The sequence below is a fragment of the Rattus norvegicus genome, chromosome 15 (assembly GCF_021556685.1).
Source record: "Rattus norvegicus strain SHRSP/BbbUtx chromosome 15, alternate assembly SHRSP_T2T, whole genome shotgun sequence".
Taxonomy (NCBI): domain Eukaryota; kingdom Metazoa; phylum Chordata; class Mammalia; order Rodentia; family Muridae; genus Rattus; species Rattus norvegicus.
This window is the reverse complement of record NC_141548.1, coordinates 2,706,756-2,734,609: the sequence shown is the minus strand read 5'-3', so window position 1 is coordinate 2,734,609 and position 27,854 is coordinate 2,706,756. Positions and strand designations below refer to the sequence as shown.

The window sequence follows — 27,854 nt, the reverse complement described above, 5'->3', positions numbered from 1 at the left end:
ATGTATGTGTATGCTGGACATCAGATCCCTTGGAGCTGAACTAACAGTTATGTGCCTCCCCATATGGGCACTGGGAAACAAACTCATGTCCTCTAGGAGAGAAGTGCACACTCAGATCTTAACTGCTCACGGGCCATCTCCAGCTCTTACAAGTTATAATGAGAAAGCCCAAGTGGAGGGTGGGGCATCTGCAGAGTGCCCACTGTGAAGAAGCCAGCCAAGCGTGAGAAATACCTTCCAGTTCCCTCTTCCCCAACCGTCCAGCCATCTCCTTTTAAGAAGGGTGTGTGTGTGCGCGCACGCGTGCGCGAGATTTTCTAGAAAACCACACAAGCATTTTATTTATGAAAGCATTATTTATAATAATTCATAAACTACTCAACAGATTTGATCAAATGTATTTTGATCACCTAAATCTGACCAGAAGTTGAGACATCTCTTCATGATGTCTTTCATGCTAGTAAATATTCTGGTTCTATTGTGACTTGGAGGGATTTTAAGGGGCTATGGGGGACAGGGTGTGAGTCTTAGTCTTTACGCAGACATTCTAGACAGAACTCACGGCAGTCCTCCTGTCTCTCAAGTGCTGAGATTTTAGGGATGAGCTATCATGTCTGCTATGTCTTGCATTGTTTACCTACATGGCTAAAAAAGGGGGTGTGGCCAGAGAGAGAGATAGAGACAGAGAAACAGAGAGACAGAGATCTTAAAAGATATGTCCTGTCCCCTCAGGAATCTTTTGACCAATAGTGAGCCTCAGGATGTTGTGTGCCACATTGGGGTTGGACCCTTTCTTTACAGTTATGCTTTCATTTTGGTGTATGCTAGGTGAGAAATATTACTGTCTTAAACTTTTGATTTCAACCATTATAGTTTTTTAACATTTGCTTTTTAAAAAGATTTACTTCATTTTATATATGTGAGTGTTTTGTCTGTGTGCATTTTTGTGTCTACATGTGTGACGCACCCATATAGGCCAGCAGAGGGAACAGGATTACAGATGGGTCCCGCGAGCTGCCAGGTGGGCTGGAGGGATCTAGCCCGGGTCCTCAGGAAGAGCTGCTGAGGCATCCCTGTTGAGGCACGTTCATTCTCTGGGGGGAGGGATTGGAGACAGGGTCTCTGTCTCCGGTATCAGGCAGTTTCAGACTTTGGGGGGTTGATCAAAGAGCAGAACACACAAACCTGTGCCCTCATGAAGTTCATTTACATTCAGATGAGACGAGACAGATAGTAAGTGATTATATCATATCAGCTGGCAGTGACTGCTGTGGAAGAAAGCAGTGGAAGAGAGAGAGGTGTGGAGTGGCAGGGCGGGAAGACAGCAGTTCTGTCTGTTTTAAGTAGTTTGATTGAATGCCAGTCACTCCAACTTGTAAAGGACGTGAGTGTGTCATTCTGGATGCTGGGAATAGCATTGCAGGGCCCTGACATAGGGTGTGCTGAGAGTCTTTTCAAATACTGGAGGCCTCCACCCCCACCCCTGTGCTGGGGATTGAGGGCCGCATTCATCTTAGGCAAAAGGACTTGGACATCTGATAATGTGTCAGCTGCCCTGCTGCAAGCTACAGGGTGGCGCCCAGGAGGCAGCAGGGAGCTACTGATCCGCAGCAGTAGACAGAGAGTGTTGGGGTGGTGAGTAGAGACCATGTTCAGAGGAGCAGTATTTGGGTAGACTTGGTCTTAGGTTAGGCAACATAAAGGTTTCAAGGTTGCTGGCCTGGATAACTAGGAGAGTGCAGTTACTGGAACGGACAAAAATAAAGAGAGTGGAGCACACGGCAGGAAAGACAGACACACTGCTTCCTGAAACTGCACGCCTGTGACTTGGAATAAACTCCCCTCGGGGGCCAGGCACTGCAGATAGGCCTTCAAATAAAGGTCATAGTAGGGCTCATTTGGTTTAGGGTTTCTGTTTGTTTGGCTGGCTTTGTCTTTAACTTCTTTCATGAGCCACTGGCTTCCAGACAGCAGTGTAGGCTGCCAGCTCGACTAGTTGGGTTAGAAGTTTATAGTTGGGTTATAAGCAAGGCAAACCTATAAACGCCCATGGGAGTGGTGTACCGGGGTGAGAGCCGTTTTAGGCAAAGATTCAGAGAATAAAATGGCTAAAATATGGTATTACAAGCTGTTCGAATGTTAAAGAATGTGACATGGGAGGGGTGTCATCACCTTGCAAAGAGCTGTCTTGATTGAATGCTTCTTCAGTATTCACCACTGGGTTTTAAATGTAAACGTTGTCACCAAGCATTTTAAGGATAGCCTATAGGGCCTGGGTATGCTGGTGAGCGCTCTACCACTGAGCTTCCTTTCTCACTCCCGACTTTCAAACACGGTTTACTAAACTGCCCAGGTTGGCCTTCCTCTGCAGTCTGGCCTCAGCCTCATCTGAGGCCTTCTTCATTAGGCACAGCTCAAAACATAATTCATTTGAAAAATTATTTCTTTTCACAGTCAATTACTTGAGAATTGTTTTTATCCTTTGAGAATATTTCCTTATTACGGTTTTATGCTTACTCACTGGGGGTGGGGTAGAATGTGGGAGCGTTTGCATGTGATGTCATGCATGTGGAGGTTGTAGAAACTAATGAAAGTTGGTCTGTCCTACAGTGTGGGTTCTGGAGATTAAACTCTGTCGGGTGTGGTGGCAAATACCTTTACCTAATGAACCAGCTTTCTAACCCTGTGTATGGTGTTTTGGACAGTTTTAGGTAGCTCAGACTGGCCTCAGGTGTGCTGACTATCCAAAGATGACCCTTGACTTCCGAATCTCTCCGTCCTTCTGACTGACGGACTGTGCAGTGCCGGTGTGCCCTGTGCACGCTAGGCCAGCCCTCTGCCAAGTGACATGTATATCAGCTCCTAAAACATCATTTTTGCATGAAGCTTTTAAGACTTGAAAGTTTTGTGGCTTGCTTCCTAATATGTTGACCAGGCATTCTTCTGTTCTACAAAAAAGGAAAGCTTGGTTTTGTGACTTGTAGCTAAGAAAAGCCCTTTTATCTCCCCATGGGCTTGTTAAAGACGGCTTGGTGCTCTGTGATGAGCTCAGATGGTGGAACCAGCCAGTTTGCTCTATTGAATTTTTTTCTCTTTGTCAACTTCATTCTAATTGTTCTTTAGAGAATAAACTATTTCTTAACATCTGAAAGCTCAAAGGTCTAACATTGGAATGTATGGGATGGCCAAACTAAAATGAAGACTGTTCTTGACTGTGGGGGTAGCTACAGATGCCCCTCCCTACGCTATACCTCCCCAGTCTCCACCCAGCCTGGTTAGAACCTGGGTCTTCCACCCTTTCTTTATAGTAATATTTCCTTCCATGTCCCCAAAGGACACATGGTGGGCGGGCGGATAATAGAGCATTCTGTGAAACGAGCCTGGAATTGAGTCCCTTAGTTCTGTGTAGGTTTTCCCACAAACACAGGTTCTGTTGGAGAAATGTTCGTTTTTAAAGCAAAGTTAGTAAGAGATAGAGACCGTCTAGCAGAGGCTGATGTGTTAGAGGATAACACAAGATTATTTCCTTTTCCTGTATTTTTAAGTGTTTTACAGAAATCAATAAGATATTCATTACAAGGTACCAGTGTTAACTTTAGGGATCATTCTGCTGGGCACAGTGCCTTGAAAGAATGAAGCAGAGGCTCTATGTCTGGCATGGAGAGTGGGCAGGAGCCAGAGCAGTAGGCAGGACGGGTGCCGTTTGTGTGGCTGTACTTGTGGCCCTGCTGGTGGAGGGTAAGGGAGCCAGGAAGCAAATACAAGCAAATTGCCACAGTCACGTTAGCTAGGAGGGCATGCTGGGGCATCCTGTGCAGACACATAAGGATCTACACTTTGTGTGTTAATGTGCGTGTCAGAATAGTCAATGAATAATTGTTGGATTGAGCTTTGAAACCAGGTAGACATTTAGACTAGTGAAAACCAGTGTCTGTCTATACCTATACTGACTACAGGAGAAAGTGTAAGATTTTAATTACCCTATTCTGTCAGTGGTAGGGAACAGAACTGCAGCCTTGCACAGGTCAGGAAAGCAGTCCTTCCTCTCCCTCTCAGTTCTGGAATTACTGTTGTGTGTAAACACGCCTGATGGGCGACTGACTTTATGTGTATTACTGTTTTGCCTGCATGTGTGTAAATGCACGTGTGCAATCAGTGTTCATGGAGGCCAGAAGAGGGCATCAGATTCCCTGGAACTACAGTTTCAGATCGTCACTATCCAGTATGTCAGTAAGGGGAACCGAACCCAGGTCCTCTCCAGCCCAGGCTGATATGAATATCTTAGGATATGATATGAATAACTTAACCTAGACTTCTTTCTTGTTCTGTTTCACTGCTCATGAGCTTTTCGAGTAATGCATGTCCTTTTAAGACCAGCCCAAAATACCATCTATTTTATTACTGTTATGGTCTCAGGGGGGCAAAGAACATGGACAGTGTTTCTTTACTGAATAAATGCAACGTTTAGTTTCTTGCTCAGTAGACCCCAGAGGTGTTCCGAGGAACCAGTGACTTGTAGTCAAGTTAGTTCTGCATCCAGTTCCTTCATTTTACAACACTCACCTCAGGATCAGCTGAGGTGAGACTGAAGTATACCCCATGAGTGCAAGGCAGTGGAGTCAGGACAGTCAGCACTGTGTATGCTACTACTGTTGCTGCACTGTTGAGAAAACCTCCCCGCAAAGGGAAGTACAGAATCTGATAAGAATGCTGCCAGAGTTCTAGGTCGACCTCCATGTTGAAGTAATGAGCGGATCTCTGGTAATTAACATGTTGACCCAAGAACAGGTGCTTGACAAACTTACTTTCCCCTGCTCCATAGGAAAGGCTGCCGATAAATTAGGCCTCTTGGCTGTCAACTGGTGAAGGACCAGCTCAAGCAGATCCCTGTAGAGTAAGACTTGCCTTTTGTGTGGCCATAAGGAAACCTCTCCTGGGAAGAATGATTCAGACAACCCAACCAGGGACAGCCACAGCTCAGCCGAGGCCTCTCTCTCACTCCTCACAGACTGGGAAAATTAGAAATCTAAGAACGGGGGGAGGAGGGAAAAGGAAAGAAAGAAAAACCCAGATAATTTATAAGATCCTTTCCGACTCAGTGTCAGCAAGTAGCAGAGCTGCCGCGGGCCGGCAGCTGGCAGGGCTGGTGAAAGCCTTACCCTGTTGCAGAGCACTGTACCCTGGCCTCACCCTCGCTGTCATTCTCTCTCGTGCTGATTTGGTGCTGGCTCTTTTTCATTTGTCTTCATCTTTATTTGTGTCCCTTTGCCTTTACCGACACAAAGCACGGCTAAAGTGTGGCCATAATGCTGTCGACCTCCGAGACTCCATCCTTTGCAGCCTGTATGCTGGAAACGAGTGCTCCCATGCTCCCTTACAGCTCCACAGTTGTCCAGTCACAAGGGAGCTCTCTACAGCTGACCCGGATCATGGAAGTCAGTCACCTGAGTTACCAGCAAAAAAGAAGCCAACTCTTGGCATGAGGAACCGAGCAGGGTTTTCCTCGGAATTGGCAGCCCTCTGCTTCATCAAGAACAGCAGTCATGGGGCTGGGGATTTAGCTCAGTGGTAGAGCGCTTACCTAGGAAGCGCAAGGCCCTGGGTTCGATCCCCAGCTCCGAAAAAAAAAAAAAAGTACCAAAAAAAGAACAGCAGTCATTAACAAGCAATGTAAAATTCAGTAAAATACAGTGTTTTGTAGATGAGTTTTCAGGTTTTCTAACCTTGCTGTAATGTTCTAGATTCATAACTGACCTATAAATAATCTCAGCAAGACAGCATAGGACAAGTAGAAGGCGAGATTATAGTTTCTTGACCCAGGTAAATGATCACTTATGGAATAATTTTAAAAAACTGTTCAAACTAGATGCTACATCTAAGAGTAGCTACATCTTAGACTACATCTAAGACACCCTGAAGAGTCTATAAATGTGTATGACAACAAAGGCCCTTCTCTTAAATAGTGAGCCCATGATTGGTTGCACATGGGACTGGAAGCTCAGTGGGAGAGTGGAGATTGCATGTGTAAAACAATGTTGGAGAGAGTGAGTGTGTGTGTGTGTGTGTGTGTGTGTGTGTGTGTGTGTGTGTGTGTGTGTGTGTGTTTTCCCAAGTCTTGAGTCTCGAACAGAACTTGGGGTAGTGTGTTTTCTTTCTACCATGTGGGTCCCAGGCATCAAACTCCAGTCACCATGCATGGGAGTCAGCTGCCATTAGATGGCAATCAAAGGCAGTAAGTATAAGTAAGGGTCTTTGGTTGGTTGATCTCAAGATGTGTGCTCTCCCTGTGCTTCAGGCTGTCCTAGAATGGTACATGGAGCCGAGTCTGCTCTCGAACCCTTGGCAATCTTGCTGTAGCCTCCCAAATACTGGGACCTGCCACACCTGGCTCTGATGGTTTTTGTTGTTTTGTCCCTTACGATTAATTTTTTCTAGCTGTCTTGTTTTGTTAGAGACAGTTTCTCTATGTATCCCTGGCTGTCCTGGAGCTCACTGGATCACTAAGGTGTAGATTAGGCTGGTCTGGAACTCACATATATCTTAAAATTCTTTGCTCATTTATATCATTTGCAGTATGACTATAACTTTTGAGAAAAAGGATTTTGTTTTGCATGGCTGTTAAAATGTTAAAAGTTTTATAAACCTTTCCTGAAAAATTAAGATATCAAGCCAGTAAATATTTATGAGATGCACATTCTTCAGCCTTTAGACAATAGTAAAATAACCCCAGATTAATGTCTGTGCAGATGACTTTGATAAGTCCAAGATGGGGAGGCAAGCTTGTAGCCAAGAACTTTTGTTTTCCCACATTGAGTATTTCTCACTGTGGTTAAGAGGTAGAACTTAGAGCTGATACTCAGACTGTTTCTTGTCTGGAGTTGTTTAGTGGATCATTAATCACATAAAGATTTGCAGAGCTTTCTGGGCTGTAGCCTGGGAAATGTTGCAAGTACTCAGAGGGTGGCTTGGGCCTCAGCACTCACATAGCTTCCATGCCATTATGCCTCCGTTTACCAGAGACGTTCTGTCCTCTTCATTAGTAAGAAAGCAGCCATTTACCTTGAATGAACTTAGTTTCTCCTACCTGTGCTGAGGCTTTAGTTTTCTAACCAAACTGTCCGATCTGCTTTATGTATCTGCCAAGAACATGTTTATATGTGCAGTCTGCTTGTGTTCTGGCTAATGTTTCCATTTCCACACTGAGGTGCATATGGTTTTCTATTCAGTGAAATGTTATAATAAACATTCTCAGTTAATATAAAGTATTTAAAAATACATGAATGGCAGTATTAGCCTTGCCATACATTGACCGAATACTGCCAGGGTGTGTATCATCACGTGTAGGCTACACTCTGACACGGTCCTGGTTGGTTCCATTGTCTAATTATCTGTGATGTGGTCATATGAAAACAAAACCAGGGCTCTCTCAGTGTAGGAAAGTGTTTGCAACTGTGATTAGTAACCTGCTATGGGGACTGGGCATAGTGGCCCAAGCCTTCAGCCCTGCACTAGGTAGGCAAGTGGATTTGAGCCAGCTTGGTCTACACTGGGCTATGCAGAGAGACCCTGTCTCAAGCAACACCAAACCTGCTATCGGTAATTAATAGGAAATAAGTGTGGCTTGTGGTAAGTTGCTACTTTATAACACACATTCTGTAAGTAATATATCCTAAAGAATTCACACCAAATAAAATCTTACTATTCATACATTCTTGACTTAATTCTTTTTTTTTTTTTTCTTTTTTTTTTTTGGAGCTGGGGACCGAACCCAGGGCCTTGCGCTTGCTAGGCAAGCGCTCTACCACTGAGCTAAGTCCCCAACCCCTCTTGGCTTAATTCTTACCTGCATGTCAACCCATTCCCTTAAAAAGATAAGCACAGGTAAGTGATACTTTTTTTTTACTTTTTTTTTTTTTCTTTTTTTGGAGCTGGGACCGAACCCAGGGCCTTGAGCTTGCTAGGCAAGCGCTCTACCACTGAGCTAAGTCCCCAACCCCCAAGTGATACTCTTTGTGGCATATAACTTTAATCTTTTCCAAATCTTATGGTTCTTAAATGCTTTAACCTCGCTTGTAACTTGCCACCCACCAGAGGTAGTGGGAAAGAAAGGATATGGGGGACCTGTTCGTTTAGAAATGTTCTTTGGAGCAACTCCTGTCTGTGTTGTCTGAAAATCAGCAGTTCAGTTCACAGGGCAGCAGGCAGTGACAGCTTGATCCACTTGCAAACACTTCACATGCACCAGCAGTCCAGGAGAGTCAGGTTAGCAACATCAGTGACACCACCTAGCAGAGGCAGCCAGGCCGCAGCCTCAGTTCCAGTCAGCAGGTGGGACCAGCAAGAATACTAGAGGTCTATGTGCCTGTCAGGGAAGCAAAGGTCAGCGAAGACTCCAGGCCCACAAGCATTGCACAGTTAGCTGTACCAGCAAGCCAAGCTCTGTCACTGTCATTCCACAGAGTCCTATTTATACCCTCCAAACATCAAATGTCCTCTACGTGCGTTGCCTCAGCATGGGCCTTGCCTGAACACGTGCATCCTGTCAGCCCGCGTCCCCGGAGTCCTGACAAATGGAGCTCAACTACTCAACGTAAGGCAGGCTAATAAGCATGTGTGTTGTTAGCAAAGAATCCTTCATCACGTGTCCTTTTACATGTTTGCTTTAGCAGAACATCCTCTCCTGGGTCTGCTTCAGCGAAACATTCCTTTACGAGCTTGCCTTAGCTTTTCACTCCTTTGTCCCCTTTAACAAGACGCTCCTTCACGTGTTTGTCCCAGCAGAACATCCAACACAGCTGACTCTCCAAAGAGCCCTTCAGCTTCCCCTTCCGTGGTAGTTACTGCTTAGGTCTGAATGTCACTCAGTGCTGTAAGTGCTCAGTTCTAATTGGGCTGTCTTCACCACTCCTTGAAGGCTCAGGGGCCATCTTGCAAAGGGTGAGGCTGAAACTAAGAGCTGGAGGTTGGAAAGCAGTGATGTGAAGGGCTGTCTTCTGGACGTGACTTGGCTGTGGTGACTGACTGAAGCAACAGTCACTACCTGCACAATACTGGACCCATCACCGTTCATTCTGTCATGGACGACAGGGAAGGGAAGCGCTCACAGCCTAAATTTTCCTTAACTGTTGGTACCCTTTCTTCCCCCCCCCCCCCCCCCCCGGGACTGGGGACCAAACCCAGGACCTTGCGCTTCCTAGGCAAGCACTCTACCACTGAGCCAAATCCCCAGCCCCGGTACCCTTTCTTAATAGTTATGAAATACTTAGAAAATAATGCCTATTGGGTATGGTAGCACAGGCCTTCTATTACAGCAGAGGCAGCCTATGTACAGAGTGATGTGAGGACAGCCTGATCTACAGAGTGAGGCTATTTAGAGAAACCAAGTCTCAAAATAACTAAAAAGAAAAAAGGAAAAGCTATACAGTAAAACATGCTTGTTTAAATTTATTATGTATATTAGAGTTGTGGGCAAAATGTTTAACAAATTTGTATTTAATTTACTTCACTTTTTTTTTACATACACTTAGTTGAAATGGGACAAAATAACTTTGTTTAAAATGTACATATTTTGGGGCTGGGGATTTAGCTCAGTGGTAGAGCGCTTACCTAGGAAGCGCAAGGCCCTGGGTTCGGTCCCCAGCTCCGAAAAAAAGAACCCAAAAAAAAAAAAAAAAGTACATATTTTAAATTTTTTTCTATCAGTATGCTAGTATAATTTTTTGTGTGAATGGTGAGGAGGAGAGTCGTTGGGTTTTGGTTTTAGGATTTTTGTTCTTTTTTTTTTTTTTAATTCAACTAACTAATGTTATTAAGAGAGGGGGTTGTATGTTAGGTATAGCCCAGGCTAGCATTAAACTTACCATGGAGCGGAGACTAGCCTGAAACTGGTACCCATCATGCTGGCCTCTAAGTATCCCAGGCTGATCTCATTGAATAACCAAGCATGACCTCAAACTCCTGACCTTTAACCTCTGCCTCCCATCATGGATTATACAGGTGTGCTACCTTCCCCGGCTTTGTGGGAGGTTTCAACTCTGAGAGAATAGAACTTAGGACCTCGAGCCTGCTAGGCAAGCAGTCCAGCAGCAGGCCATAACCCATAAAACTTGTCAACTTCTCACAGACCATTATGTTTAAAAAATACAAGAAATATGATTTGGGGAAGTATATTGTCTTAAGTTCTTTAATTCTATGTCTGGTTTCTCTGTGTCACTGGTGAATTCTGCAAAGCATGGGTTATGAGTTCTTACTCTTTGACTCTTCTGTCCCGTGGCAGATAGAAAGGCCACACTCTTTTTCTACCATGTTTTGAGTAGTTACCAAAGACTATGCATCTCTTAAATTAAGTATATGTGTAGTATATAGGGTTGAATTTAGGTGCATGGTTTGTGGGGTACATGCATGTGTGTGGGCGTGCAAACACACACACACACACACACACACACTCACTCACACCTCATCCCAGTGATTATTACTCACATTTTACAGACGTAGAAACAAAAAGTTAAAATAGTCAAATCTTTGAATCCAGCCGGTGACTGTGGGCCATTGATCTTTTAGAGTCTTTCAATGAGTTCTCATACAAAGAAGAAATAGGAATTTTCCTTTAACCAAGACATAGTAACATAATAATAATGACATATATTTTGATTGAATGGGGAGCCCCGGGCAGGCCTTATTGGAGAGAGAGAACAAGAGAGAGAACAGGGACATATTTTCACACACGTGCACCTGAGCACGGGTGATGTATTTTTTGAGCCCTCACATCTCATTGCTGGGTGACATCAGGGAACCTTTCTTTAGGATGGCTGTCCATCTGTTCTCCTCCTGGAACCGCTGGATCCATGCCACTGCCACTTGGCTGCTGGCTTCATGGCCTGAATCAGCGAGTGGCTCACACCAGGGAGAACAAGGAGGAGGCTCTTCTCAAAAGTGTGTGTAACCAGAATCAAGTGACCACAACTAGAAACAGCCATCGTATGCAGTTTGCAGCCCTCATGGACAGATCTCTGAGGAAGTGGGACTGTCAGTGGTCCCAGTCGTTGAGTGTTAGAGGTTAGAGAGCCACAGTATCCTCATACTCCAAGTCTGCTGTAATCCCTTGGCCTATAGCATCACAGGATAAGGCTATATCCAGCCACACAGGACGTGCCATTTGGAAGGACCCTGGTGCTAGCTTATGGTCCTAGATGGGGTAGACATAAGTAACTCGTGTAGAGACTTCCAGTTACTTTCAGTTTTGGCCCTTGAGGGCGGATTGGACTTTGTTGTTACAGATGATAACATTGTTTCACTGGTTTCACAGTGTTCAGAGATGTAGGTCACTGTTGGCTTTTGCCTGATGGCTTTGAGTTTGAGCAGATGTTGATTAATTCATGAACCCCAACTGCAAGGTAGATGTTCAGTATTGATTAGACACATGCCCTGGTTGTATGCAGTTAAAACAGACTCTGTTGTGAAAGACTCCTAAAACTAAATCAATAGACTGCTAAAGTTGGCTTTACCTATAAATCTTGGCATTTTATTCCCTTTTCTAAGTGAGAAAAGCTGTTAGGAATTTCTATGGTTTGCACTGTTAAGAAAGCTAGCTGTGTATTGGACAATTCATGTGTTAACCATTCTAGGTAAGTATAAATTATTTATGTCTACATCCTACCTGAAGAAAACTGACTTAGTGGAGGTGATAACAGGATTTCTTTGGAAAATTATCATCTTTATTCTGATGACATGGATAGAGAACTTTTCTTAGAGCTGATCTAAGTACTAATAAAAATTTCAAGATGTAGATCCCTACAGTGTAAAACTGTCTACGGTCTCAGTGGTGATCATGACCAGCAATTGCTGAGCAATTCTCTGCACTGGAAGAGTGAAGCACGGGCAAGCTTCCTATCAGGGTACTTTTCTGAACACTTCTGAGTTTAGAATCCTTCTGTAAGTGACTATTCCCCTCAACAGTACACACGGACTTCCTCTGGGCAACATTACTCTCTAGGGATCCTGGAACCTCCCAAGCTAGGTAACTTCTGGGACCAGGCTTCCCAGCTTTGCCTGTTGCCCATCTTCTTTAAGCTCCTAGAAGAACTGCTTGAATGAACTCACCTTACGTCCTTCCTCAGCTCTTCCAAGGAGCTTCTCTTCCACTCTTCCTTTCCCCTGTCTGCCTGTGGTCGAGGTTGTCACCAGCCACCCCTGGCCCCTCATTTCTGTCTCCTGTGCAGACCCCCAACATCTCTCTTTACAGCTAGCTTCTGAGCCTTCCCAACACCATCGCTTTCTTAAGCCCTGTCCACATTAAGCCGAGAACTGATGCCTCTTCCAAACCTTCTGGCAGTCAATGACTCCACACCTTTAGTTTCTGTTTAATAAGCTTCTTTCCACTTCCAGAATGATCAACTGGAGGCAACACTCCCCAGACCTCTTCTGTCTCCTGCCCTTGTTCCTTGCAGTCATGCCTGAGGGCTGGCTACTTAACCCTGCTTGCCCCAGGCTTTCTTCAGAAAGACTAAGCTATAGCAACATCTGTCACAGCTGTACTTTAGAAATAGCTTAACCTTCTAATGCCACAGGATGGACATGCAGTAAACATTAGATGATATCATCGTCATTATTATTATTATTACTCATTATTATTATTATTCATTATTATTATTATTATTTTGGGGGAAGAAAACAAAACATGCCCCCCACATTATTCTCAATATATATGCATATAAGTTACATATATGTGCATATACAACCCTCTGTGGTTGTCATCCAGAATTGCACCTTTTTTAGAAAATGAAAAAAAAAAAACCATACTCAATATGAAGCACAAAATAGATTTGAACAAAGCACTTGCCGTCAAGGCTAGGTTTGCCCAAAAGTAGTAAAGCAGTTGTTTCTGCCCCCACCACTCCAGTCTGGTATCTGGGGTCTGATCTTTGGAAAAACACAAGAATGCCATATACAAGTGCACAGCCTCTTGGGTGGTGGTGGTAATATATTTTCCTTGGGGAAAATTCAAAAGCAGCAGTTCATACAGCCAGTTTCAAGTAAGTTGAAGAGAAATTTATTTTTAAGTGAAGGATACCCTAAAAATGGCTGGAATGGGCCTGCAAACAAGAAGGCTAGGGTTTTATATATACCCTGTGGAAGCTTGCATAGCTTCAGCTGTTACTTCAAATGGCTTCTCGCATTTGCTCTCTTATTTTCATTGCTTGTAAGGATCTTGTCTCACATTCTTGCTGAAGGCAATCTAAGCCGATTAGTTCATCATTAAAACAGTGTGGCAGGCAGTGTTCCATTGTGGTTGAAAATGCTAGGTGAAGATATTGTTGACTTAATTCTAAGTAAATTACTTCTCGTTTCCCATGGATATATCAGCTAAGTGTTTTATTTTAATAAAAAAATTTTTACCTTTGTTTACTTATGTATATAAGTGTGTGTGTGTGTGTGTGTGTGTGTGTGTGTGTGTGTGTGTGTGTGTGTGAGATTCTCAGTACCCACGGTGGCTGTAAGGCAACAAACCTGAGTGCTGGGAACCAGACGCAGGTCTCCAGTAAGGGGAATGTGTGCTTTAACTGCCAGGTCATTGTTTAGCCACAGTACTCAAGTTTTAGATTGGAAGAATGGAATCTTTAACAGTAGTAATAAATAACTGGGGATGGAGACACACACCCTGATTCTAGCCCTCACAGGGCAGAGCTAGGAGGAGACCGGAGGATCTGGACTTCAAAAACAGTTTTGGCTGTGTAGTTTGAGGCCAGCCTGAGCTACGCGAAAAGTCCCCCAAGTTAAAAAGATACTTTGAAACAGGGATACGTATGGTTCAGTGCCAAGATCGAGAGGGAGGAGAGAGGCTCATTAAGTATGACGTGATTTTTCTGATTCCTAGTGTCATTGGTCATGTCCTGAGGCTGCCACCCTTCATGTGGGCATAAACATTTGAATTTACCTCATTTTCCCTTGACTCATATGATTTTACAGCTCGTGGCATTCTAGGCTGTTTCACTAATGTTGGTTTTTAAAAAGTAAAATTATTAGCAACATTATACAGGAGGGTGGCATTAAAGAGGTGGCCAGAGTTTTGCTGTCTCATGTTTGTAACTTTCATCTCTCATCAAGTGTAGATTTATTCCTGGTGATGCGAATGACTGTTTTCTTTGGCAGGCACCAGAAGCAAGTCTATGTGAAATTATGTAATGTCTGAAAAGTTATATTCATGAGTAATTGGCCTAAGCTAGGATGTTTGTGGAAAAAGGCACTCAGCTTTTTATTTGGCCATGGGTTAAAGTACCCCTGCGCAGATCAGATTACTTACGGGGCCTTTTGACTGAGAAATGCATGTTTAGCTTGGTCTCTTAAAAAGCAGAAAATGTTGCTTCCAAGCCAAGCGTGCTGGAATTCATATTGTAACCAAGGTCAGCCTTAGCATAACTTCAAAAGCAATCAGTTCCACTCTGTCACACCTTAGTTAACAAAGCCTAGAGGTTGGACACATCCTGATCATCATCCTAATAGCTTCTGAGAGCACAGCCTAGATTGTGCAAGGGTAGATTGTCAGAACTGTCAAGTACCGGCCCTGACCTTGACCTTAACTGAATGGTGACACTGCTCCATTTGTTTGCTTAACTGGACTTTACAAGAGGTAAGCGAAGAAGACCTTTAAACAGAGCCTTTTCTGGGGTGTCAACCTGAGAAACTGATGACATTCATTCCTAACTGTTGGTTCTTTGTATCTGGACTTTTCACCTCCAATTGACCACCTACATGGCGTCTGAACTGAGTATGCACAGAACCAGTCATTAGTCCTAATCACATGCATGTCTTCTGTTAGGCATCAGAAGTACGAGAGATAACATTCTGTGTGTCCTACTGTGCAGGATCTCCTCCCACTATGTAGTGGCCATTTCCCCTTTCTCAATCAGTCATGTGAAGCATTTCTGTTTGTTTTTTCTTTCTTTTTTTTTTTTTCCGGAGCTGGGGACCGAACTCAGGGCCTTGCGCATGCTAGGCAAGCGCTCTACCACTGAGCTAAATCCCCAACCCCATGTGAAGCATTTCTGATACTTCAGATGTTTAAACCTTTATCTACCCTGTAACCTCGCAGTTCCAGATTTTGCAGATTAGTCTATAAAAATGAAAATACAGTTTTGCATGATTTGTAGAAATACTTGCACATACCTGTAATTTCAGCCCTTAGGAGATGGAGGCAGGAGGATTATGGCCATGAATGTGAAGAACTGTTGAGGACGGTGTTATCAGAGAACGTCTAACGTGTGGCTTTTCTGGATAGTCATTGGCCTACTTGTCTCACCCCCATGTTTCTGCCTCAGCTTTGAGTGTTTTTTATTGGATGCAAGTGATATTGCCTGTGCCAATCTCTAGCCACTGGTCCACATTTTTCTGTGCAATGGAGACATCTGTGCAAGGTTGAGGGACCACACTTCCATTGAATTGGATGCCCCACAGCAAATGCAGAAGCCATCCTTTCTCTGGCAGGTAGGCCACTCCAAAGTAGTAGCCATAGTGCACCTCTCTGATACGCAGTTATGACTGTTCTTTAATTTCTCCATTGCTACTGCCCTCTAGCCTTGCTTAGGAATAGTTTTCAAAAGTTAGTACCAGTGTTTACTTTTATGTCTCCCCTGCCCGTGCAATCTCTTTGGTGAGGTGCGTGCGTGCGTGAGAGAGAGAGAGAGAGAGAGAGAGAGAGAGAGAGAGAGAGAGAGAGAGAGAGAGAGAGTGTGTGTGTGTGTGTGTGTGTGTGTGTGTTCATACTTACTAGAGGATAACCTCAGGTGTCATCCTCACAGATGCTGTGTCCAGTTCCTTTGAAACCGTCCTTCACTGGTTTGGCGCTTATGAATTAGGCTAGGCTGGCTGAGCAGCACACTCCAATGGTTGTCTCCATTTCCTCAGCCCAGGGATTTTAAGCTAAGGCCACCATAACCCTTTTCATTTTTATGAAGATGCTGAGAATCAAATTTGTTCTTGTGCAGTGCTTTACTGACAGCCCCCATTCCCTCGCCCCATCTTTAAGAGTATTTCTCCTCGTTTGTTGGTTGTTTTTGTTTGCTTTGAGGTTGACTCTCACTCTTTAGCCCAGTCTTGACTCAGGCTCTTGGGGTACTCCTAATGCTGGGATGACAGGCGGGAGTCACCAGGCCCCACCACCTATCAGTTTTCTTATTTTTGAAGGAACGATGGTTTCAAAGCCTGGACTTTGCTCTTGCTAATCTCTCTAACCTCCAAGACTGGGAATCACTTGGGAGATAAGCGATTAATTGTTTTTTTGAGCAAACACTAATGATTTGTGACACTTGATTATAAGGTTATTTAAGCTTTCTATTTTTATAAATCTCAAACTTACAGTGCTAATATAATAATGTAGTATAGAGTTTATAGTTTTCATATTGTGATAGCTTGCCAGTGAGAACAGTGTAAATCCTCAGTAGTCTTCGTGTAACTGTATGCCCAATTTCTAGCTGTGTGAATCAGACTTTGATCCCTCTTAGGAAGATAAATGCAATATCTGCAGTTTCTAATGGCAGGGGTGGGAGAGAGCTGTTCAGATGCCATCTTAAAAGCCAAGGCCCTGTCCAGATAAGAAATTGAAGGCCCTGGGGAAACTAATTATTTCGTTGTCATTTTTTCAAAACGTGTCGGCTCCTCTTACAGTGGGAGGGTTTTGTTAAGCTCAGTGTGCAGGCTTACATTTGTTTGCTCCAGTAGAATCACTCTCCTTAATCAGCACGCTTTTAAACGGTACACCTGCCTAATTAGAACAAGTTCTAGACTCCAGGATACAGTGTGAGCATTTCAATTAGCTCCAAACAGTTGGTAAGCGGGCTGATGTTCTTAGAATGTCCCCTCGCCTCTCACTCCTTTGTGGCTGAGCTCTTAATGTTTCTTGCTTCTGAAGCCTCCCTTGATCGTGGGCATTTATTTCCCTGTAGTATGTGACCATTGATACGGGTTTGCTTTTTTAAGTGGAGGGGGAAAGGGTAATATTTTATGCATATATGCAGAACACTTTAAATACTTGTTTTTATTAGGCTTAGGCCTTTTTTAAATTGTTACTTCTTTTAAATACTGAGACTGCTCATCATTGTGACAAGGGACTAAAATACAACCATCACGTTCAAGGTCTACATACATTACCAACAATAAACTCTTGTGCTCAGAGTGATGAGGAAACCCACTCCACAGAGTGGGTGGGAATGAGGCACTGCTCCCTCACAGAACCAATTACCACCGAGAAGCATAATGAGCAGAGAGGTGAGACAGTGGAGATCCATAGAGCAGGAGGAAAATTAAGATAAAACTGTTGCTGTGTAACATCGTGTGGTAACTGTATCTCCAATTACCTCCCAGGAAAAATTACCCAGCATCCACTCAATTCCAAAGTCATGAATCTTGGGGAAAGACTTCCACTCTAACAAAGGTATATGAACCCAGAAGTGATAACAGGCACACTATGAACAGAGTTCTATTCTCTGCCCAGAGGGTTTGAAGTAGACCCTGCTGCCTTAATAGGTGCTGGGCTCCAAACCTGTTTGCTGAACGGTGGCTGCACTGACCGCAGTTGCTGACCCATGGCGGTATCGTAAGCTCAGAAGAAAGAAGATGCTTAGATCATCACAGGAAGTCCCGACTTTCAGTTTGTGTGTTCCCAAAGACCATGTTAAACATATTACTTCAAAGGGAAGTCCCAAGTGTGCATGATCTGTGTCCTAATCAGGACTGGGCTCAATCCATTATAGCAGACCTCTGTTGAGGAGTGGCTAAGTAACAAGAAATGAAGTTTGGTTCTTTACTAGATAAATGTCACATTGAGTACTGAAGTGACAGAGAAAGATGTTAGTAAGTTACTCTAAACAGGAAGAGCATCGTCAGCCCGGGTTGTCACTGCACTGTCAGTTATAAGTCTGTTATCCCACAGCACCAGTGCATATACCGCACTGTTAGGTTGTATCAGCGTACTTTTAGTGGACTGTGCCACTCGGCGGCACACCTTTAATCCCAGCACTGGGCAGGCAGAGGCAGACATATCTCTGAGTTCCAGGTCAGCCTGGTCTATACAGTGAAACGCTGTCTCACTAAATAAATAAATTGATTGATTGGTTAATTGATTAATATGATTGCAGCAGTCAGAGACAGGAGGATCAGGAGATGCAGGCCAGCCTCAGAAACAGAGAGAGATGGAGGATTGCGCTCTAGGATCCGCTGCTTGCTTTTCTCCTTTGCGTTCTCCATCTTTACTGTTCCCGTGTTTGAGAAGGAAGGGAGGTGTGGGGAGGGATGCTTTCCCGCTGCAGAGACTAGCAAGGAGGCCGGGCTTCGTAAGTGTGTGCAGTCTACACTTAGTCACTGTGTGTTTTGCTCTCCTCTCTAACAATCCCGTGTGTATATGCAGTGTATCTTGATCGTATTCAGCCCATTCCCTCTGGGTCCCCCAATACTCCCCCATGTCCAAATCGACATAGTATAAAAAAGGTACGGGCTTATGACTGAATGAGCCCTAAAGGTTAATATCTATGACAGCAGGAGGGTAAGTTTTCTTCAGGTGCTTTTACAACCTTAAGGCCTTGTCTTACCAGATTAAGCCCGGGGAAGCATATGGCAAACATAAGTATCATTGTATGATGATAAATTAACAGCTTCAAGAAATGATGACCCACCTCACCTCTGCTGCTCGCTTACTCGAAGTGTTTGTAGTCATTAAAGACAGACATGAAAATGGACACTGGTGGTCAGTATCCTGGGAGTAAGACATCCCCATCTTGGAAACAGACACTGGTGGTCAGTATCCTGGGAGAAGGACATCCCCATCTTGGAAACAGACACTGGTGGTCAGTATCCTGGGAGAAGGACATCCCCATCTTGGAAACAGACACTGGTGGTCAGTATCCTGGGAGTAAGACATCCCCATCTTGGAAACAGACACTGGTGGTCAGTATCCTGGGAGAAGGACATCCCCATCTTGGAAACAGACACTGGTGGTCAGTATCCTGGGAGCAGGACATCCCCATCTTGGAAACAGACACTGGTGGTCAGTGTCCTGGGAGCAGGACATCCCCATCTTGCCGATGTGTTCGTTCACACATTCACTCAGCAGACACACTCTGTGGCTGGGGCTTCATCCACAGGTAGGCGTCCTCTCATGAAGAAGCGTAAGCTCTAGGAGTAAACCTGCCCCTGCCTGGAGATGAGTGCTCAGCAGCAGAGTAAAGCAAGGTGAGCATGGTTCTAGGCCAGGCCAGTGAATAGCTCTAGAGACGATGGGCAGTGCAGGCCATCGGACACTGTGACACCTAAATCATACCCCAAATGCTACACAGGACAGGCCACATCAGGGAGGGCTCGGAGCTGTCTGGCCAGAATCCCCGTGTAATAATTTCCAAGTGACAAGGGCTGAGGAGAGAGACATTGAGTTGGAAACAGACTGAGCATGGGTTGAGTACAGAGACATGCTTGAGCAAACTTTATGGTAAGCAGTAAAGCAGGCTCCAAACTCCAGATCCAGGCAGTCAGAGCAGAGTGCACAGACAGAGCGTTGTGGGAGTGTCTTCAATGGACAGGGTGCTGTTAGAAAGCCATTCGAGTCATCTGGGTATAATCTTATTATAATCTATAAGTATAGACACTGTCCACTTATAAACTGTTCTCCGTTTAGTGCCCATGCAAAGGTGCTTGGGTTAAGTGTTTTTCATTTAAGATTTTAAGTTGGTTTCCATATTCCTTATATTTTTTTTTCTTTTGAGTTTTCCTTTATTAAATAGTTTTTTAAAACTCCTTGTGTAAAACTCCTTGAACTGCTTCCTACCCTGTTCCTATGGTCACTGGTGATTTTTTTAAAAGAAGTCTTGTAAAATTAACACTCATCATAGGGACTGAGAGAATCAAATTCTTTCTTAGAATATTTTCAAATTCCATAGCAAACTGATTTGTGCTAATATTGATAAAGGTCTTAAAGCTGTTAAATCTTTATAACCAGAATGAGGTGGGCAATTACTAAGATAATATTTGAGTCAGGCTTAGATGGTACTTTCCATATTCGGTCACCTTTTTTACCTTTGAGTCATCCTCGAACTGGAAAATGTGGACACATTGTACACTTTCACAGGCGAGGAAGCTCAGAGGTTCAAGGAGCATGTTGAAATCTCCGTCTTCCCTGTCATGCCAGTCTGAGTAAATACCCAGAGTATGGGGCTGCTGTGAGACTCGAATCCCCAACATCGTTAAAGGACATCAGAGAAGGCTCAGATTCATGCGGCTTACACAGAGCCCCTGCCAGACAGATATCCCTGACTGTATACATCGGCTGTAGAATGGCTTGTAACACACACACACACACACACACACACACACACCCTTGTTTGTCAGGAAGAGGATGTGAGCCTGGGTGCCTCTGGCTCTGCTCTAGAGTATTGTACAGTCTTAGATTTATTTTTGTGCAGTATGTTAGAATAACAAGAATAATAAACATGCAGTTTCCGTCAGGGCGGGAACTAAAGTAATCATGAATGAAAATAAGCTTCTCACATGCATGGTCCTTTGGTTAAAGAGTGTTTCCTCAGGAGAAGTTCCAAAGATGCTCAAATGAAGTAGAGAAAGGCGGCAGTGGTCATCCACAGGGGTCTGAGGAGGATAGGAACTCCACAGGAAGATCAACAGAGTCAACTAACCTGGACACTTGGTCGTCATGTGGGTCCCCCAACAACTGGAGCAGGGACTGTCCTTAAAACCGTCACCTGTGTTCCTCTAACTGGGCTGCCTTGTCTGGCCTGTGGAAGAGGCTGTACCCAGCCCCGCAGAGGCTCCATGTGCCAGGGAGGCGAGACTCCTGGGGGTGGGAGGAGGGACTGAGTGAAGGGGGGTCTGCAGGGGGGAGAGAGCAGACTGTAAAGAGAATAAATAAACAAATAAATGGGGGAAAGGTGAAAGAAGAATGTATGAAAATTATATAAAGCATATTAATAATGTTAGTAATAATGTAGAGTGGTGAAAAGAAAGGACTGTGACAGAGAATTGGTGTGAGTGTATCAGTTGGGAAATATTGTACAGATAGATGTGATGATGCTTCCACAAAGTTGACACTTGCCAGTGAAGGCACCTTAGAGTTAGTTAAACTGATAAATTCTGTGTTTGCATAGCGTGTGCACGTGTATGTGTGTCTGTGTGTGCGTGTCTGTGCGTGTGTGTGTGTACACATGTGTGCATGTGCATGTGTGTGCGCACACGTGTGTGTGCATGTATGTGCACGTATGTGTCTGCGTGTATGTGCATGTCTGTGTGTGTGCGCACTCGCGCACTCACGCACGCGTGCAGTGAGCACATGCCACAGGCCGTATGCAGCAGTCAGAGGACAGCCTTGGATGTTACTCATTATCACTGTGTTGTGTGCGCGTGTGTCTGTGTATACATGTACAGTTGTGTGCCATGATGGGTGTATGGAAGTCAGTTCTCTCTGTCTACCATGTGGCTTTCCAGGACTGAACTCAAGTTAGCAGGCTCGGCATCGAGTGCTTTACATTTTGGGCTAGCTCACTGACCCTAGACAGGCTGTCTCTGATGTGTGAGCTGTGAATGTCAGGCCACATGGATTCTCCTCAGTCCACCTCCCGTCTTACCAAGACTGGCAGGCACAGCTATAACATTTTTCTGTTCTGCTTCTGTTGGTCTGTGCTTTCTGCTCTGGAGGGCTGAGTCTAACCTTCCACCTGCATGAAAAGACCCAGCCTGCCACCAAAGCCAGACTGTACTCCCTCAGCCCTGGCTGTCCTAAAACTTCATATGTAGAATAGGCTGGCCTTGAACTCAGAGATCCAACTGTTCTGTGCATCCCTAGTGCATTAAATCATGCACCACCATACCCAACTAATTTTTAAAAAACAAATCTTACAGTTGAAGTCATGATCAAGAGAAAGGCATAAGGTCAGACATAGTGGCACATACGTAGCACTCAGGAGGGCAAGACAGGAGGATGGTTAGTTCGGTGCTGGCCTGAGCTACGGACACAGTTAAGGACAGTCTGACATACATGGAGCTAGATAACTGCCTAGGTTAGGAGCACTCACGGGGGCTCAGGTTTGGTACCCAGCAATGACGCGCTGGCTCACAGCCTTCTGTAACTGTAGTTGCAGGCACCCAGCACCCCTTCTAGCCTCAGAACACCAGGCATACACATGTTGCGCATACAGACATGCAGGCAAACACTCATACACATACATAAGTCCATCTTTTTAAAACTACTAATCTAACCAAGGATTGTGGTGGGCTATATATTTAGTTTCTACGGATTTTATATATCACATGACTGACATTCTTTGAAGAGACCAGGGAAGTTGTTTAATAAATGATTCTTCAATTTAATGTTGCCTAACTGTTTCTCTTACTGGCAGATTCACAGAGAATGACGTGGTAGTGCTGTGCACTTCATGGAGACACTTGGGGGTACGTGGTCTTAGTCCCATATAGGCTACAGAAGTATCTGCCAGGCTTTCCTTTGTACCTTTCTCACTGTGACCCGTAACAATATAGCATTATAGTGGCAGCCTCTAAGTACTTTTAGAACAAGGTACTGGTGGTGGAAGAGTGCTGAGCACATCCCCAGATGCGTTGCTCCTGATGATAATTTTATTCCTCTGTTTGTCTGCGGTGTGGAAGGAGATGTGAAGTTGAGCAATGGGCCCTGGGGATACAGACTTGTAGTAATCCCGCTCTCCACCTGAACATGTGCACCTAACCACTCAGACCCTCAGTTCCTCCATAAAGTAGGGGTATCGCACGCCGCATACCTTGCCTGGTCAAGGTGAGTAACTGAGGTAGTGAGAGGAGGGGCTTCCCTGCTGCCTGGGTACCCTTGCTTGGCCAAGGCAGGAGAGGGAGGGGCTTACAGAACAGAGTCAGCTCATTGCTTCTTTTCTATTCCTCTCCTTGAATGTTGTTCTTACGTTAACATTAGTTTAGCAGAACCAGACATCATAGAAAATTTGACCAGCAAGTGAGATGCCTTTATGAGATTTCTTTTGCTTTTTTCTTTCAAATATTTATTATTGTATTGTTTATGCACCCTAGAGGTCAAAAGACAATTCTTTTTTTTTTTTTTTTTTTTGGTTCTTTTTTTTTCGGAGCTGGGGACCGAACCCAGGGCCTTGTGCTTCCTAGGTAAGCGCTCTACCACTGAGCTAAATCCCCAGCCCCCAAAAGACAATTCTTGTTGGGTCAGTTTCCCTTTCTATTTGTGTGGGTCCCCAGGACTGAACTCAGGTCATGAGTTACGCCTCTGCAGCCACTTTACCCACCAAGATGGCTATGTTGCTACCACCACCCACACCCCCTACCCCCAGATATCAAAGAAAGGAAAGAAGAATTTCCAAATAAGATTGGGTGTTTTCGATCTTCTTTCAAGGGGACTATTGAGTGTGTTATATTGTGTAGCACAGGCTAGCCTTGAGACTCAAGCTAGCTTTGAAGTCATTTCAGTCTTTCTGCCTCCGATTCCTAAGTGGTAGGATTACAAGTATATGCTGCCGTGATTACCTTGGGCTTCTGTTTTCAAAGTTCTTAAATACCAGTTGTCTTTAATAGATTTGTGTGGTATCAAATTGCTGTTTAACCAGACCTCATTCTGACTGTAATCCATTTTACTTTAAGGGATTATTTAAAAAAAAAAAACAGTTTATATGTCATCTGAAAATAGTGAATCAAAATAATTCTGTGACCCATTTACATGCATTACTGTACAAGTTCCATTTCATACAAGTGACAATTTTTTAAAGTTAATTAGACTGGGCTACACTGAGGTTAGCAAAAAGTGCTTTGAATTATCAATAATTCAGCAGGGCAGACATCTCTGTATAATGCAGTGGTTTTATAGAGTATTGTGAGATAGTTATCCTTAAAATAAATGGTTGTGAGCACACATCAGCATGTGGGGCTCACTCGAATGTGGCATGAAGTGATAGCATCTCTGTTCTATTATTGGGCAGAGTGCGGGACATCAGTCTTTCTGGCCATGAACTACTAGCAACCTTTGTCCTTTGTGTTACCTTTAGTTAAAAACGGAAAATGAGCATGAATGCTGGCTGATGGCCACATCTCTTTCAGCTAAAAAATCCATCGGGAGAGAGAAATGGAGCTGCAGATTTGGATTTATTTCACTGCATGAATGATATGTGACATTTTGTAAATTATTTATCACCGAAAGGGTGGCGGCAGTGGCTTGAACATTGTTCTATCAAATGAAAGCAAGGATCCCATTAGTACAAAGGCTGTGCTTTCACCAGGATCTGTCAGGGGAGCGTTGTCACTTTAAAACCAGATTGTTCTTTTAATTGCTATTTAAAGGAACAAAAGTGTTCCCTAGGTGCTGCAGCCGAGCAGTTGCAAGTAATAACTGTGGACCCATAATTACGCGGTGCTGATTGGCTGGAGCCACTGACCAGTTTGTTACAGCTTGTCCTCTTTTTTTTCTTTCTTTTTGGTTTTTCTGGTACAGAATATTTCACACTGAGCTTTTTTAACAGAACTACAAACATACATTTGTAAAGCTACCTCAGAAAGTAAAGCATGTACATATTAATAGAACAAATTAAGCTGGAAATAAGGGCAGGATAATGAACACTCATAAGATGAAAGTCACAGTCATATTAACAAGTTGAGTGCCAGGTCATGAGATGAATTCTTGACTTTCATAGCAGTGGTTAGAGGGAACCAAGACATTGGTTGAATCATTATAACAATCCAAAATATTATCTTAAAGAAGTGGTTGATTTTTCTTTTTAACTGGCAGTTGCTTCTTTGTTTATTCACCCAGTAAACATATTTTGAGAGCCTACTGTGAGCCCAGCTATGTATTAGACATTTGGTATTGAATAGTTGGCCAAATGAGGTTTATTCTGTGCTGCCGAAGACTTGGTGAATTAGATCTCACACAATCTTGTTTGCGATTTACATATAAAAACGTTCATGATTATGTTGAGTTTTCTAGCCCTGAATTTCTGATTCATGACATTGCATATAAAGGTTTGAGAGAACAGCAGACAACATGTGTGAAGGCTTGGAGTGTGCAATAAAACGTTAGCTTTTATACAGTTTTGGCTGTGGGAGATAATAATGTAGATCTGTAGGCACACTGAACCGTACTTGTGTGGCTGGGAATGTCTGCCCTGCTGGCAGTAGTCGTCAACAGAGGAGGCGCAGAGTGTATGTAGATTTACGCATTGTTAAAAGCAGTTGCCACAGAGAGTTAAAGGTGCCAGGGGGTAGACAAATGTTTTGTTGTTCTTTTATGAAGTGTGAATGTCAGCAATGGACGGTTTATCTCCTCTGTGTGCCCTGGTTTCCCTTTGAAGCCCTTGGTGCCAGAGAGGCCTTGTTAATGGTCTTTTGATCTTCTCAAGTCCCACAGAATTTTAGTTCCTGCTTGTTCTCTGCCCGCGGGCCATCTGAAGCATACATTTCATGTCCGGTATTTAATAGGTGAATAATCACAACACTTGATCAAGCTGCGTTAAATGCTCTCACTAATTAACGAGGTGATACCGTGGTCTTTATCGTGACGTAGAGGAGTCAGTTTAGTGTACAGATCATGGGAGCACTTGACTGCAGGTGAGTCCTCAGTGCTCCTTCCGAAGGCTCCCAGTTCATAAAAGCTACTTCTGGTCCTAATGACTATAACGACTACATCTAAATGTATTCAGATGCCGCTTTGCTGCCACGTAGTCTGTGGTGATTATTATTAGACAACATTGGGTTTTTGAATGCTTAATTTACCAGGGCTTCTTTAAGAAATGTTTTCTTAAGAATATTAAGAAGCTTTGAATTTAATAATTTGTTTTAAATTTTGAAAGGAAGGCTAACAATATGTTTTATTTTTGTTTATTCTCTTTCTCATAGCCCCGTGCCGATCCCATTCCAATATGTAGCTTCTGTTTGGGGACTAAAGAGTCGAATCGTGAAAAGAAACCAGAAGAACTCGTGTCTTGTGCAGACTGTGGCAGTAGTGGTGAGTTCCGTCTGTGTGCGTTTACATTGGTGTCCACTGTCAGAGCTTCATGCTCCTGACCTCCAGCAGAACTTCACACGATTTGTGGTTGAAGACATCATTTGGTGACAGAATAGGTTTGAGATGGAAGAGCGTTACGCAGGTCAAGGGTGAAATGTGAGCGTATCGATACCAGCATGTGGCCTGTTCACAGGACTGTGCTCAGTGGTGTTTGTAATCAAGCTCCAATGTCTTCTCTGTGTGGCTAACTTGGTATGGAGACTACAGTACAGTAAGGAAATTCACAGTAAAGGTTTGTTTCACTGTTTCTTGAGCTGTCTCTCCATGTAGCCAAGGCTGGCCTCAAAAATCCTTTTACTTGCCCCATGCTGAGCCTTTTGAAGTGCTCAGTATGTTGCCCGGACCAAACTCTTAAACCCTGATCTCAGTCAGTCTCCTGCCTCACCTTCCCAAATCCAACCATTGCTGCACCTAGCTCACAGCAGAGATTTAAGCTAAACACAGCATTCCCCAGTCTGAGAGACTCCTGCGAAGTCTGTATTGTTTCAGGTTATGACACCTACTGGTGAAATGTAGTAATTCAGTCCAGCTCTATGTTAACCAGACCATAAGAACCAGCTACAGTGCCCCAAATGCTCCCAAGGAGGGTGTGTCTTCTCTGTTCTTACCATAAGATTTCAAGATTATGCCTCCAGTTTTATTCAAAAATATAAAGGCAAATTGTGTTTATGTTTTTAAAGGTTTTTTTTTTGTTTTGTTTTACTGATTACTCTTTTTGATTCAGCATATAAAAGTCACCCAGGTTACATGCACATACACACATTTTCATGCACATAAAATGGTAATACTAGGTTCCTGTCTTAGTCAGGGCTTCTATTCCTGCACAAACATCAGGACCAAGAAGCAAGTTGGGGAGGAAAGCATTTATTCAGCTTACACTTCTACATTGCTGTTCATCACCAAATGAAGTCAGGACTGGAGCTCAGGTAGGTCAGGAAGCAGGAGCTGATGCAGAGGCCATGGAGGGATGTTTCTTACTGGCTTGCTTCCCCTGGCTTGCTCAGCTTGCTCTCTTACACAACCCAGGACCACCAGCCCAGAGGTGGCACCACCTACAATGGGCTGTGCCCTCCCCTATTGATCACTAGTTGAGAAAATGCCTTAAGCTGGATCTCATGGAGGCATTTCCTTAACTAAGGCTCCTTTCTCTGTGGTAACTCCAGCTTGTGTCAAGTTGACACAAAACTAGCCGGTACACCCCCCACCCCCACCCCACTCACCCCCTCCAGGGGTGTGGGTGTGTGTGTGTGTGTGTGTGTGTGTGTGTGTGTGTCTTATCCATGCTAAGCAAGCACTACTGTTGAGTTGCACATAATTCCAGATTTTCTCCCACATACTAAAATATTTTGTCCCTCAAAATGTTAGTTTAAAACTCATGGCTAGGGGCTGGGGATTTAGCTGAGTGGTAGAGCGCTTACCTAGGAAGCGCAAGGCCCTGGGTTCGGTCCCCAGCTCCGGAAAAAAAAAAACCAAAAAAAAAAAAAAAAAAAAAAAACAACAACAACAACAAAAAAAAAACTCATGGCTAACAGCTAGAGTTTTATTTCCGTGGTAAATCACTTGCTTAAGACTCTAGGTTCGATCCCAGCAAACAGAAGGAAGGAAGAAAAACAGCCCTGCAGAACCTAGAACATGCTCCCATACAGAGGCAGCCACAGTCCAGTCCAGACCCTTTACATCTAGTTGGTCACCTAATCATTCTACAAGGTGCTGTCCTCATGAGTCACGATGGCGCTTACCTCTAGCCTTCAAGGAATGAACAACCAAGTTCATAGTCTACATGGGCTATCCTGAAAGTACT

At 44.0% G+C, this 27,854-nt stretch overlaps 1 protein-coding gene across 17 annotated transcripts in view; it reads left to right on the top strand.

Annotated features, from left to right (window-relative positions):
- Nucleotides 1-27,854, top strand: part of Kat6b (lysine acetyltransferase 6B) — a 177,782-nt gene that overhangs the window by 86,190 nt on the left and 63,738 nt on the right. For all 17 annotated transcript variants that reach the window (XM_087586581.1, XM_087586575.1, NM_001433088.1 and 14 more), the window contains 1 exon segment: nt 25,885-25,993. In XM_087586581.1, the coding sequence (XP_087442707.1) occupies nt 25,885-25,993 (109 nt within the window).